The sequence below is a fragment of the Lipophrys pholis genome (genome assembly GCF_963383615.2).
Source record: "Lipophrys pholis genome assembly, chromosome: 14".
Taxonomy (NCBI): Eukaryota; Metazoa; Chordata; class Actinopteri; order Blenniiformes; family Blenniidae; genus Lipophrys; species Lipophrys pholis.
The window spans coordinates 18,652,678-18,668,178 of record NC_137633.1 but is presented as its reverse complement, the minus strand read 5'-3'; the positions used below and the strand labels follow the sequence as shown (position 1 = coordinate 18,668,178).

The following is a 15,501-nucleotide window of genomic DNA, read 5'->3' as shown; positions in this document are numbered from 1 at the left end:
CCTGAACAATGTTTAGTCAGTGAAGTGTCCGCTCGTCATTTTTACATTAATATTTCACTCTATGAGAAAGAATTGAACACAGATGCAGATCAAAAATCAGCGCAGAGTTCAAGAGGACAGATCTTTATTGTGAATACTACTAGCTGGTGGTAAAAGAACACAATAACTATGAATAAGGCAAATGAAGAAATCTCTTACCATCCCTGTGAGGATAGTAAAAGTTTAAGACATTTATACCGGGAAACGATTAATTTCTTCTCTGAGATTTGTTACCAAGAAAATAATAAACATACAGGAAAAAAATTGGTCATTTTTCTTTTTGCTGGGCTTGTCTAGTGAAGTTTGCCTTTTATTCTTGTATTGCTGTATGACTTTAAAAAAGACTATCGAGAGAGTCAGGAGACGTCTTAATTCATAGGACCTAATGAAAGGATTTAACTCATTAGAGTCAAGGATCATAAATAATTGTAGAATCTTCAGAGACATACATGACATACACCTCTTAGAAAATAAATCAAAACATTTGTACGGTGATATTTTAACCAAATATGTTTCATATCTGTTACAATATTTCAGTCATCAAAATTGCTAAACTTGCATTTTTCCTGTTGAAATGGTGAGAAGACACCCAGTGAAGTGGCAATTCTGTAATCTTGTACAAGTCTTTGAGCTTTTTTGATTTCAATAAGTCACCACTGCAATGTTTGTATGCTCTATTTTATGTGTCCTCCCTTCACAAAGAGTGAGAGATGTGTTGCATCGGTGTCAACAAGATATTTAGTCAGATTGACTTGATATTAAACTGAAAATGCAGGTGAAGCTATTATTTCCTCAGCCACGCTATAGGGGGCAGCACTGAGAATACATCTGCAATTAAAGATAAATTGGAAAACAAGTATTTAAAAATGTCGAGCCTCGCCTTCGCAGAAACATTCCCACGTACATGATTGTGACTTTTTGAAAGAGTCAGTCTGCTGTTTGTTTTTGTAAATGGACAAACCAACATGAGGGAATGACTCTGCTGCACAAGATGGCAAATTCTAAAAGCAGACTTAAAGTCCAAACGCATTACCCATCTTCCCCAGTATCCGTGAATAGGAGGAAATATAATAAGCCCTCTCCTGGCACACACACTGGTCTTCTGACAATATCATGCCAACTCCGGAGGAGGGGTATGAAAAAGCATGTGTTCTCCAAATAATGAATTAAAAATAGCTTAAAAATTATTCCAAAATGAGACTGCGTCTGCATTTTCGATTAGACAAAGCAGTTCTTTCTGTACACAGTTGGATGAGCTCCCTTCCTTCTGTTTTCCATGTTCCTGCATTATTCTCAAACAACTGCACCTTTCGTCTGCCGATTAAAACCTCAAATTTGAAAAGCTTACCTTCAATTTGGGGGTTACGCTGCTCTTGGAACATATCTTCACTCCTGAGACTGAAAAAAGACAATCATTGAGAAGAGATGAGACAGAAGTGAAAAGACAAAGAAACGACTGTTTTGTTGAAATATGGTATTGGAGACGGCAGTCAGGGGACTTGGGGAGAAAGACAGCAATTTTAAAATGGCTGTCACATGTTGGACGTATGGCGCTTGCAGACAGCGAGCTGATCCAGGGGAGGGCCGAGTGCGTGCAAATGGAAGACGTGCTGACTATGCATGAGTAATTGTCCGGCCACAAAAAGGAGTCTGCTTCAAGGCCAAGACTCAGGGCTTCGCTTAAAAATACACGCTTCCATTCTTTTCAATGCAAAAAATAGTTTCAAGGGGGGAGGTAAACGCTTGTTAGACAACTGTGTGTGTGTGTGTGTGTGTGTGTGTGTGTGTGTGTGTGTGTGTGTGTGTGTGTGTGTGTGTGTGTGTGTGTGTGTGTGTGTGTGTGTGTGTGTGTGTGTGTGTGTGTGTGTGTGTGTGTGTGTGCGCTCAGCATTCCTCTGCTATATTCCCAAGTTGTGTTTTACTGCCAAGGAACTAAAATAGACCTCTTCAAATATAAGTTCAGTTATTGTTATTATCTATTATGTGAATAATATTTGGTGAACCGCAGGGTGCCTGGTGGCTGCTGTGGTTGGGTTGGCAGTGTGATGGCTGGGAAACAAGGGGGTTCACTCAGCTGAGGTTTCACTGTAGACTTGGGGGGAAAAAAAAAAAAAAGACTCCAGTGAATTTATCGGGGTTACAGTGAGTGGTGTAGTCAGATGCACGGACACAGACAGGCCTGGGCGAACGCTTGGATGCAGACGTACTTGTTTGACTGTAGTTTCCTGTTTGTTCCTGTTCTTCCCTTTCCCTCTGGATCTGCTCTCGGATGAGCCTCTGTTCCTCTTCAAGCTGTCTGGATCCTTCCTCCCTTAGCCGTGCGATCTTGCAGAAACAGAGTTATATGCACTGATGAGCGTTCAGGCTTTAAGTGAGAGCAAAATGCGCATTTAATATCTGACCTTAAACAACAATAGGCTGTTCTCCGTTTGCAGGAGGGTGTGCGAAAACATGATTTCATGCTTTAAGGCAATAATCACACCCTTAATGAGGGAAGAGAATGGAGCAGTGCCACCTATTGGTTATTATCACCCTGACTTTACGTGCATTCCGTGCACGCAGCAGATACAGTGACTCAGCTCGGAAGTATGCGCGGCGTTTTTATTTATCACTGGTGCGCTGAACAAAGTGCATCAAGTCATGCAATATCACCTAATGGGGCTTACTGATAATTAAGAAATGTCTGTGAAAGCAGGTTCTCCCAGACACAGCCTTTGTTCTTGGCCCAAGTTTTTAGATGGTTTCAACTCAATCAGGAAGAAGGCCTTTGACGAAAAACAGAAGAAGAGCACCTGGGTGTGCTTTCCCATTTCCTGGATGCTCTGGAATACCTCGTTCGCAATACACAGCTGTCGTGTAGAGGAATCAATATTCTCAATCTTCTGTATTCTCTGATGGCAAGGTGTGGTTTCTCTAAAATGGTCCTACCTCTTCTTCGAGTGTTCTGGTGATTTGCACCTCCTCCTGGCTCTGTGCTTCCGCTTGTCGTTCTCTGGCCTCCAAGTCTGTGACGATAACACACACATCGGTCATAGACTTACACCAACAAAGGAACAGGACAAAGTAGTATTCCTAACAGCCTCTTATTTCAATTCAAAGCAACAGTCCATGGAGATTTCCAAGCATGTCCTGAAATATATTTTTAATCAAGAGTAACAACAAGCCTAAGACCAAGCTGTAGAAACTGTGAGGTGTAGAAGGGGAGAATAAACACACATTCCGTGTCTGTGTCATAGTTCAACTGTCTTTCCATGCAGCACATTTTCTGTGATTTTAAATTGAACTGTTAATAGAACTGAATCCCCTTTGGATTCTATTTGACGACTAAACAGTAATTACCATATTAGATTGCTGTATGCCTAGAAAACAACCTGTTCAATATGATGTGTGTATTTAGTCTATAAATGGTTTGGAAGACAAAATGCAAAAAAACTGTTTTAGTATCTGTTTTTTTCTATTTCTTTAAATCTATGTGAGCCATTTGTGACAATTGTCCAAAAGGCTGATGCAGTACATCCGGAAGGCTTCACTTTTTCGACATTTTATCTTATGTCCTATTTGAAAAATCAATTAAATTCATTTTCCCCTGAAAAGTCTACATACATGATTTATTAGGATATTCTACAGGGCTGATGGGTTTAAGAAGCACATTGAAAAGTTGATGAGAAATAAAACTCTGTGGTCTGATAAAACAAAGACTGAGTGAGACCACGGTGCCAGGCGTCATGTCTGCAGGAAATCAGGAACCGCTCATCCCCTGTTCAATACCGTACTTATCAGCATCCTGCTAAAGGGGAGGATTATTCGCAGCATGAACTGAGGGACTCATCGGGGTCGAGGGAAAAAAAGACTGCAGTGATGTACTGAGACATTACTGACGATGACCTGCTGCAGAACACTCGTAAAGACAACAGCATCAAACACACAGACAACACAACAAATGATTGCCTTTAAGCGACTGTGAATGTGTTTGAATGCCGTAGCCAGGGTCAGGACTTTAACGTCCCGGAAAATGTCTGCGCACTGATGATCCTAATCCAAACTGATGAAGCTCAAACGCTTAAAAACAAGTAGCTTTATAGTCAGAGCAATCAAAGGCGGTAATACCAGATAGTGCTTTGAAAAAATATTGAGCTATAAATACATTAAATGAATAAGCAAAAACCTTTTGTTATTGTTTGGTACTGGGTGAAGTGAAGGAAATCTATTTAATTCATTTTGAAATAAAGCTGCATTGTGACAAAATGTGATCAAAGTTAAGTGTTGTAAAACACTTTCCAGATGCACTGCATCAATTTTCAGACTGAACGCCAAGTAAAGTTGTCCTGATTTAAATGGACAATTACAGTATAAGACATCCATTTTTAGTAATGCAGGTGCAAAGCTTTAAAAAAAAATAAACAAAATAAAAAATCATGGTCCACAGTTGTTTGTCTTAGTAATAACAATAATTTCAAAAATAAAGACTCACCAAGCTTGATTTTCTTTCTTTTATCGTCTAGCTTACTGTTTCTTTCCTCTGCTTGTTTCTTGGCCGCACGAACCTTGTCATAGGCAGCCTGAAAAACAGAATGCCATCATCATGTCAAACAAAAGGATAGACTGTGTCCTCATTCAGTTTCAAAATGTTGGAAAAGCACAAGAAAGCTGCAGGGGTACGCAAAAGGGAAAATGTAAGGGGTCAGGGGAATACCTTTTCCCACAATGCTTTTTGTTTTTTTGTCCTTTTAACTTTTAAGAAGAAATCCTAATGATGAAAAAATCTGTGGTTTTAATTTCTTGTGTCCTCCTCCCACACTTTGAAAACCTCTCGTATGTTCATCGCAGATTGAGAAGAATCAGCGTATCTTACCTTAGCGGCAGCATCTGTGAGTACCTCAAGAGCCTGAGACAACTGGTGGAAAAGCTCCGCTAGGAAAAACAAACGAGATGAGGATGAAGATTCGGCAACTGGGCACACACAGACATGTCTGTAACTATTATTTCCTTTTGCGTTGAGATCTTAAGTTAAAGATCTGTGTTAAAACAAGGAAATATCTCACATTTGCTTGTTTAAAAAACAAGAGGGCAATGTTGACACGAGGAGCTAGAAAAGAACACCTACACAATAAGTTTGGGGGACCTGCCATGGCCACTAGGCAGCTCCGAGTGTCACAACATGGGGAGGGGGCAAGACAATGAGGGACGGTGGGGGGTATCCCCAGTCAGTGAAGAAACGTGACCCCGGAGTCACCTCTTACATGCATACGAGCTTCCCCTACGGGGCAGCTCGTCCCACAACTGGCTCGGCTCTCGTGCGAGAGAGACCGAGTCTGTCCGTGTTCGGGTTCAAGTGTTGAGGCCCTCCAAACCACTTCTTTTCCATTTCTGGGAAACCGACCCCCTGCTTTTGTATTATCCCTCTCAACCTCCCAATTTCCCAGTTTTTTTTTTTTCTTCTTTCTCTTGACATAATCAAGAATCATCTGAAGCATCCAGCAACCACATAAACCTCACTTGAAAACATACCTCGTGGCCAGTCTTTTGTCTAAGGTGCTCCCCCCCCCACCCTATTGACAAAAAGCTACATTGAGATTTCCTGCTCTAATTGTTGACATGCCGGTTGGCAGCAGACTGCGAAGGGACTCATGAACTCATGGAGGATGGAGTGTGGAAACGCTGGTGGTGTTAGCGGTACATGGAGATGTTTGGCTGGTCTCGTCCGGTTATGAAAAGTCTTGTGAGAGAGAACTGTGGCTTGGCTGTCTGGGACATTTTACCCCATAGAGAGCGACTCTAAAGTATTCGGTTTTGATGTGGAGGCTCGATCGTCACATTTCAGCCATTCTCAAGCGGTTTACGTTGAGTAACACCTGAGAAAACGTTAAGCTCTCCAAGTACCACAACTATGAGCAACCTGAACATCTAGTAGTGGAAATTCACCCAATTACCTATGGACAGTTCACAAAAGAGACACTTTTGCACACCTCGGGAACTCAGGATAAACGTATATTATCAAACTGCAGCACGTCTTTATCCGCGTAGCGCCAGACAAAGTTTGCAGACTGATGTACTTGTACCACAGTTTGAGAATCAACCCCATAGTTGATTGAAAGAGCTCTCCAGAAACCCCAAAGTCTTGAGGCTTCTGGCTCAGACTGTAGACAACGTGCAGAAAATAACATGATTAATGACAATAACTGGCTCTCTTACCTGCTCTCGGGTTGTCTGGGTTCTTGTCTGGATGGCACGTCAAAGCTTTCTGTCGATAAGCTTTCTTGATCTGGAACGATAAGAGCAGAAAGACCCCCAAGTTTTAATTTCTTTATTTCTTTAATCAAGAATGGAAAATGATGATGAGGAAAGAGAGATAAAAAAAAAAATCATGCACTTAAGGACAGCATTTGGCATGAATGTAAAAGCATAATTCTTGCTTTCAATATCAATTATCTTTATCCTGCCATCTTTGGACAGGAGAACGTAGCCTGAATACAAACCGATGGTCTTGCTGAAAAGATGAGAAAAAGTGGAACATTCGAGGTGGCATGTGAGCTGCGTTTGAATCAAAGCTTGAGGTTGTTTCGTTTGGATCTCATCAGCACCTGAAAGGACGCCGTGCTTCGTGTCCGTCTGACAAGTTTGTGATGGTGTCCAACCGCCGTGGCACACGGGCCACAGTGAATTGTTCAAACAAGGATCCAAAACTATCTCAGGCAGGACGCCAGTCTGCAAGGGGAGTGTGGCCTATGCTGCAGCTCAGGGATTTTCCAAGGGTGTCGAACAAAGAGCCTATGGGCCAAAACTGGCCGACCAGGTGGTCTTATTAAGGCTCGCAGAATGACCTTGCAGAGTGCAAAAAAACCACTAACGACGTATTAACTGTACTTTTTAGAAATAAAGCTGCTTTTCCTAATGGTCTGTCCCAGGCCAAAAACAAGCAGGTCTATCACTATAGTTTTCTTTTGGGGACTTAAATAATGGCAGACTGAAATCGTGTCCCCTTTTCCACCAGGAGAACCAGCTGCTAGTTCAGTGCTGGCGCTAGTGCCCAAGCTTGGCTGGTTCAAATCACCTCCTAAGAACCATCGACATGGAGCCAAGTGAGAGCCACGTCTTTATGTCCCAGTGAAACGTCATTACGTCACTACATCCAGTATATAGAACGCTAAAGGCCTTTTAAGTATCTATATCAAGTATGAAGCCTTTGTGGCTCACTGGTCAAACGTCTTCTCTCCCACTCAGGAGACCCGGATTCAAGACCTAGTCATGTCATGTTTGTTTTAAAGACAGTTTTGTTGATTCTTTTTCCATCTATGTATACAGCCATTTACTCAACAACCCTCTATAGTCTAAGCAATGGTAGCGTGACGTCCATAACAATATACTTATCTTTCGTTTGTAAAAATATGAAAACAAAATGCTGAAAATATTCTAGAAAACACACAACCACGACAAACAGAAGAGGACAAACGAAGCATTCCTTTGGAGTGCTATAATGTCATATCATTCTTTTAGTTCCAGCTGATTTCTTAACTGTGGGCCACGGCGTGGAATGTCAACCGTTCATTGGTCCTTCAAGGGACAAGTTAATGACAAGGTGGTTTTCATTAGACGTCTGCTTCTTTGGCAAAAGACAGGAAGCACGGAAACTTTGGAGACCAAAGGGGGCTGTAGAGCGCAGCGCTCAAGCCGTTTGCACACAACCTCAAAAACACATGCTTGCACAGTATACACATTGCATGCTAAGAATTTGGCACATACATCCTCTCGTACATACATGCGGAGACCGAACACATCCAGTGACATGCACTTCCTCACCCGCCTCAATCAGCCATGCCAGCGTTCTGCACGTTTTCACCCACTGCACCCCCCCTCGGCGCAAATCAATCTCTGTGCCTGTGCGTTGTCCGGGCCACAAAAAGCTGGGAGCTCCTTTTCCTCGTGTCTGGGAAATGTTTGCGTTGGACGCGTTTGTCTCCTGGCATGTGCAGTGTTTCCCTCGTAAGTTGTTTTGCACAATTTTATCTTTAGAATGCACGCCAAAGCATATTGAGCTGACCTTTTACAGGGGAAGGAGGGAGAGGGGGGGGGGGGGGGGGGGGGGTGTAATCCATCAGCGTCCTGACATTTTAAAACAATTTCAATGAGTCTCTAGGACAGTCAACTTAGACACATTAGGCTGGGGGTCTAACGTCGAAGGTACAAGAGCGACGTCTCCACACGACGGTACCAATCCAGTGCACCTCCTGGAGATTACTGCGGATCAGGCAGCTCCCAAATGTCACAAGTCCTTTCTTCGGTCTCAACTGGATTTCTTTCATTAGGGCTAAAAGAGTAAATGAGAACCTGGTTCACTGAGAGGGCTCCGGGAGACTAGACATCATTAAGGGATATTTAGTCTTGCAGCTTGGCACACAGCGCCTTCCTAGAGATTGAGACTGACACGCAGGGCCGTGGACCGGAGCCAAACGCATATGCTCACTGTTGGCCAAAACCTACATCCCCCTTTTTAGCCTCCCTCTGTTTATTTTCTCCTTCTCTTTTATTCTCCCCGTGATTCCCCGTCACAAGGTCGTCCAAGATCACTGGGAATTGCTGCGAAGTCAAAAGGAAGTGAAGACTCAGGGTTTGGATCAAATGTATTATCATCTACAGACAGTTTTTGGAATAAGCAGATCCAACTGTGGCCACTCTTATACACTCATCACATCAGTCCCAGGAATATAGAACAATAATAAAAAATAAAATAAAAAAGTTCCAAAATTTAAGTGTTACAATAAGCATCAAAGTTTTTCTCATGAAACTAAATTAGCTCTGACCTTAACAGATTGGAGACTTTCAGCTTTAATTTCAGGGTATTTTCCTTTGAAATCAGGTAAAGAGTGTAGGAATTAAAGCCTTTCACACTCTGGAGTTCATATTTATGATCTCACCAACGCAGCCAAGTCTTCTATCTGTAAACCCATGATGCCGTGAGTATTCAATAGGTCAAAGAATATATGTGGGGGGGGGGGGTTTCTGAGCCCTGATTGGTTGACGTCGGCGCAGTGCCATGCAGGGGGTGACCCAGCAATAATTTTTATGAGGAATAAGGCACAAATATAAAACGGTACATATTGAGAGGGGGTCTCCATGGATTTCTAAATGTAGGGTGTACAGAGCCAAAAGAATTTAAATTGTGCCACGGTCCACGTATTTATGGGCCTGACTGTTGAGTCACATAGTTTGCATCACTGCAGAGTAAGACTCCAGTTAAAGATCCTCTGATGGTGTTGGTAGGCTCTACCTCTACACCAATTAAATATTGCTATAACCTTTGTGACTTTCTTCTTCCACATTGACCTTCAGGCTCAGTAACAAGTGGAGCTTTTATACGGAATCGTAATCCTGCGTAGATGAAAACGCAGAATTCTCAATCAGTGGAGCTCGAACTGGAGCCTGACTGAGATCGTTCAATCTCACATTAAACCAGTATTGCAGGAGATACCCATCATGGAATCTTTAGAAATTAGCTGCTTCTAAGTACATGGTGCAAATTATGCTTTGCAGTTTGTATCCGCCGTTGTGTATTGTTCGTTTGCACTTTTGCACAGTTTTTTTGGAGACAAGGCCTACCCAGGGACAATCATTGAATGTTATACTTATATTATACTATATACTGTATGTTAAACTTCACTGTATACAGAAAACTATCTGAACAGACGAAATCAAACCCCTGAAGCGGAACCAACATTGGATAGAGGCTCCCTGTTGCCTTATCAATGTTATGAAAAGTACATTTGTTTTCTGTCCTAAGCCGTATATACTTGTTGTCTGCTTTTCCTCAGCCTCTGAAATCTTGGACTGGGTCTTCTATTATGACAAATAATCCTCAGGAACTGGAAGGAATCGGAATAACCACCTTTTCAGACATGAACGACTGAGTTGGGCAAAGATGCTGCTCATGAAGGACTTCTTCATCAAACCTGTTTTTATCTGCGACACGTAGATTTTTTCGAAGCGCCACACTCTAATGTCACAAGGGAACCTGGAGACTGTCATCCCGGCAAATTATTTCATCCTGTTCGGATTACTGCGTCAGTTATATTCCTGTTTGTCCGGATCGAACACAAGCAAACTGGAATGAACACAAAACACTTGTGCCAGACTGTTAGTAACAAGAAAGGACACGTGGTCCTGGTTTTATAGTCAACCAATCAGACTGAAGCGTCATCCTTCATTAAAAAAACCTTTTTTAAATGTGCTTAGCAATATTCTGCTTCAAGCTCGTGTTTTATTCATCCTGGTTATAAATGTATGGTTTTGAATTAGCTTTTTTTATGTGAAGCACTTAAAAAGAGCCATATGAATGGGATAAAATACATAAAAACAACTATAATTTTCGGGATTGATATATGGTGGATCTGTGTATTTTCTGAACACTACAAAAAAACGGGTGTTTGCAATATTATTCCTTTTTTGTAGCAATATCTCTCAATAAAATCTTGAATAGAGCCTATTCATCTGTGAAGCTGCAGCCACATTTGTAAGGAACATGCATTAGTGGGATGAGCATGACAGTGCCAGACAGCTTTTCTGTGCTTCGACCTAACAGCAAAATTGTATTTGTTCAGGTCTATGACGTATCACACAGGTCAGCGATGTATCATTACTGAATCACAGACAAAATATTGCTTTGTTTTTGCTTTCAACGCGACTGCCCGCATTGTGGCATGCAGACAATAATAGTGTTTTATTGTTAGACTCAAAATCTGAATAGTCTTTATTGCCAATGTATTAAAAACAACAAAATTTTAAGTGCATTCCGTACATGTGCCACAGTATGAATAAATAAAACGACCTAGAAATTATAAAGGAGACCAATTAAATATATATTTTCAAAAACACCCTCACACAGCTGTCATTGTGAATTTAATTCTGTGTAACATTTTTATACATTATCTAAAGGTGCTGGGTGAAAAAAACAAAAAAAAAACTGCTTTACTCGAAGCATCCATGCTATTTTATGACTTCCAATTAGGGGTTGAAAATGTCTGGCAAATTTCCAGAAAGGTTCAATAAGAACTTAAGCAGTGGAATTTTGGAAAAATCCCAAATTGGGAACTTTCCATAGAAATATATGGGATTATTGGGAATTGAGGGTCATATCCGATTCTAAATATTTGTTTTGTTATAAGCAGGCATCCAGAATAACACAATTAAACAGATTTATTTGTAAGTAAAATTTTATCAAGTGTCAACTATTTTATTGAACAACAAGTCGTCGTCGTCCCCCCCCCCCCCCCCCCCCCCCCCCCGCACTTGAATAACCTGGTTGTGTTTTTGTAAAGGAACATGCTAGAATATAATGTCTCCGACTATATTTAAGTTCTCTATTGAGAGCCAAACTTCAATTCAGTAAAGTCCTGGTTTATTCCCATAAATTCCCATTGAAAAGTTTCCAATTATACAAATTTCTGAATTTTGCAACCCTGCCTCCAACTGCAACTGCACAGTAAGATGAAACGCCCAAATCCGTTGCTAAACCTCGAGGACGAGGCGCTAAATCAGTCCGCTTCCCGTGTCCTCCGTCCCTTGCAAGCGGCTGACAAGATAAACATGTCTTCACATCAGCAGATGTTTACAGTCGTCAGGGGCGGAAGTTTGTCCAGCTGGGCTGTCCGACACGAACAACCCGTCATCGTTCAGATTGTTCTGGGGGAGCAGCCATATTGGATTTCATCCCCATTGTCTCCTTCACTCCAACATCCTTCACATGGTCTCGCCTCCACTCTACCTTCAGTGCCGTTTGGTTGAATAACGCACGATTGTTGTCATCAATGCCGTAACACGCAAAGCCATGATTGAGGGTGGAAGATTCAACCGCGTGTCGCAAAGAAGCAACGATCGAGAAATTTTTAAATTCTAATATGCTAAACCGTCACATGCTATTCACTTCAAAACTAGTTCCCAACTATCGCCAACACATTTGCAAAGAGAGCGTCCTGAATAAAAAGAAGACTACAATCTTGTAGCAGCAGGCCAACAGTAGCCTAATGGGTAGTGCCTGGTGAAAAGCAGACGCGGCGCGCTCCCCCGATCCCTGCTTGCCCACAGTCTTAACTACATGCCCACATCTTGTCTTCATTACAACAGTCCTCGGTGCCAATTATAGCTGACAAACTGGTCCTGGCGTGGCCACAGCACGGCATCGCAGGGCCGCTATAACCTGCGCTGCTGATTAACTGCCTGATCTGCCATGGGCCCATCCTCCCTAATTACAACGCAGTGCTGTTTACAGGACGCTATCAGCTGGAGGACAACATTAACAGGAGAGGAGGATGTGAAAACAGAGAGAAGAAGAGGCAGTAGCCAAAAAATAAATAAAAGAAGGAATGTGTGAGGAGAATCACTGGAAAACAGTAATTGACCTTCTGTGTCTTTTTATGTCTGGTAGACTAATATAGAGATAAATTAAAGCTGTAACTAAAGGTTTAACTAAATACAAGGTGATACATTTGTCAAATTAATTCACTGAGAGGACTTACTTAGTGATTACTCAATCTGGCCTGGATAAATAACTCAGACACTCATTTCCTTAAGACTATCCAGCTAGTCCAGATTGTAACAGCTTGGCCTCTCGTTGATTTTAACAAACAACATTACATAATTCTCGGGATTGTGTTATTTGATCTTAATAAGGTGATCCTACGCTACTCGGTTAGTTCAGTATTTTCCATTTGATACTCACTTATTTACTCTGTTTATTCCTGTTATTTTATCATTTTATGATTCAACTAAGCTGTCTGATTTTCATTATTGCTAGTTTTGTACTGCCGATTGTTCTAATGATATTCCTGAGCTTCTTTAATCAACTAAACACTTAAGGAAAAAGTAGCTCATTGGATTGCAATCAACTCTTACAATGTAATGCCCCCCCCCCCCCCATCCTTTTAATCTCTTGACAGAAAGTAAATCATCAAGGCATGTAGTTACTGCATACACTACAACACTTTGGGTAATAGGAGCATTAAGATTTAAGGAGCTGAATAAACCACAAGAAATTCTGTGTGGTCTTGGCTGTAGACATTGTTTCGCCAAGCAATCTGTGGTAGGTACAGCTCTTTAACTGGTGGCCAGCCCTTCTGTAAACGTCTTCCTTCACATCACAAACAAGGCAAAGATCAGGCGTGCCTGTTTACCCAGCATTTATTTGCCACCCAAGCACAGAGGCAGGTAGACAGCAGTGATAATAGAGAGAGCGAGAGAGAGATGCTAAATAAAGGATATAAGGAATGCATGTTTTTCTAAGTCCCGGCAATAGTTTACAAGCAGTGGCAGGGCCCACATAAACAGGCTTTGGGACGCGCATCTTCCCTTTTCTCCGTGATAAACAACAGGCCCAATAGCGGTGATGGAATAAGTAGCCCCGTTTGATGGCATCTGTCTTTAGAAGCTTGATTCATTTCAGGGCCTTCACCACCCACACTTGATGCACTTACACAGAAAACCGCCTATCTCTCTCGACCATCAACAGACCTCACAGAACCAGCCTCGCTCTTTTTTTGGAGTCTCGATTCTGCCCAAACCACAACCACTAACTTCCTCCAGGATAATCCTCTAGGCAGGACAAAAAACTTTGAAATCCAATTAAGAAATTAACTTGTTCCCTCATTTTGGCAGCGACTGTAATTTCCCGTTGGGCCTGTGGATTGTGGACGGTGGAAAACTGCATGTAGAAACAGTTCCAGAGAACTGGCTGGATTCAAGATGAACTACTCAGAGCAGGGAAATACTGATTCCTGTTTGGAGATGAGTGAAAGTCCATGTTGAAACTAACATCTGTCAACACAAAAAAATCTGTCCCTGGCATGCAGAAGTCAGCAGAGCAGATGTAACATTGGAGAGAAGTCTAGTATGTCCACTATATTAAATATCACACATCACAGTAATATTATAGTTTTACTGAATTCTCGAGCCATGAATGAATTATTTCTGTTCTACATAATCATAACACTTACACCTTCTCAGTAACTTGATTTTCCATTAAATGATGCATTCAGCTGATCAGCCACATACGCGGTCAGTTGCATCTTACTACTGTGTTGTTACTGTGAACAAGAATCGAGTGGTGCAATGTCTCCACCCAGTGGCCGTTTGAGTATATGTCAGCTGAAGAATTTAACAATTTGGATTTTATTTGTCTTATTGCCAATAATATAGTAACTACACCTGAATGTATTAAAGTCAATTGTTCATATATATCTAAAAAGAAGTTAGTCATATTGCAATGTGTTATTTTACTCACAAACAAAACAGAAATAGATTAAGGTAACATCCCACAGCATTCTATTTTAGTCATTCATGCCCAACAATACCAGTAATTTACTACTTCACCTGATCAATTAACCACCACAGTGCACTCACAGCTGTAAACAAATACAGTTAATGTTTCTTTTTTGTTTTTGTTTTTTATTTACTTCAAATGAACTGCAGCTAGCTGTACCGGCTAGCCACTACAAACACACCTCTTTCGCTGTAGCGGTGTTTTCAATCCCGAGCAGACCATACAGATCCATCTGGAGGATTTCTTTCGCCTTTCCGGACATTTCGTTCAATGAGACACTAAAGTCTAACCAGTAAAAAACAAATGAAAGAGTGTTTTCCTAAAGATTCCCTACAGTGTTAGCTTGCTGTAGCTATTAAACGCAGGAAGTCATTATTTTAACCCGGAAGTACATTGCATCCTGGGAATTGTAGTTTTTGCTATCATCTCCATGCATGTTGTAGTTTCTTGGTTTGTTTTGGGTTTTTTACATGTTTTTCCTCCGATGCCACATCTATTTTTGAAATTGAACTATTTTAATTTAATTATTTGAGAGGAAACAATTTTTATTTTTCCAAACTCTGTGGTCAACAAAAGTATTTATGAATACTACTTTGTACAATAAAAATAAAATAATGAAATAGCCTACCTCAAAAATCTGACAGTTTGTTTTTATGTTCATATTAATTTGAAGCCTCAAAATATACATTTTTGGTAAGGGAGTATTATTATGTGGCCACAATTAAAGGTTTTGTCACAGATATCATCGCTGGGGCTCCAAACAATATATATTTGGTTATGAATGTAATGCAGATAAGTGTGCACAATAATATCCTACTTGGAAAAGTTCCCTTCTATTTGTGACACTTGTCTGAAGATTAAACTATAAAATATTTTTAAACCATAAAATTGCTAAAGTGGAGCCATTACTGTCAAGCAAATGTCTTTATTATTATTATTATTATTATTATTATTATTATTATTATTATTATTATTATTATTATTATTATTATTATTATTATTATTATTATTATTATTATTATTATTTTGTTATTATTATTATTATTACTATTATAATTATTATTTATTTATTTATTTATTATTTTATGTATTTTTTTTATTATTTTTAAACTCTGATTATATCTTTCAAAACATGTTTAACTCCTGGAGAATAGATT

The 15,501-nt window shown here is 40.6% G+C and overlaps 1 protein-coding gene across 2 annotated transcripts in view; it reads right to left on the bottom strand.

Moving 5' to 3' along the window:
- dnajc17 (DnaJ (Hsp40) homolog, subfamily C, member 17) overlaps positions 1-14,718 on the bottom strand; it is a 38,099-nt gene extending 23,381 nt beyond the window's left edge. The window contains exons 1-7 of one of the 2 annotated variants that reach the window (XM_080480378.1): positions 14,526-14,718; positions 6,232-6,301; positions 4,892-4,950; positions 4,511-4,598; positions 2,968-3,044; positions 2,247-2,364; positions 1,388-1,437 (exon numbers count right to left, since the gene is read on the bottom strand). In XM_080480378.1, the coding sequence (XP_080336504.1) occupies positions 1,388-1,437; positions 2,247-2,364; positions 2,968-3,044; positions 4,511-4,598; positions 4,892-4,950; positions 6,232-6,301; positions 14,526-14,606 (543 nt within the window). In that variant the 5' untranslated portion in view covers positions 14,607-14,718. The remainder of the gene's footprint in view (positions 1-1,387; positions 1,438-2,246; positions 2,365-2,967; positions 3,045-4,510; positions 4,599-4,891; positions 4,951-6,231; positions 6,302-14,525) is intronic. The other variant, XM_080480379.1, reaches the window with a different exon arrangement.
- Between the last annotated feature and the right edge of the window lie 783 nt (positions 14,719-15,501).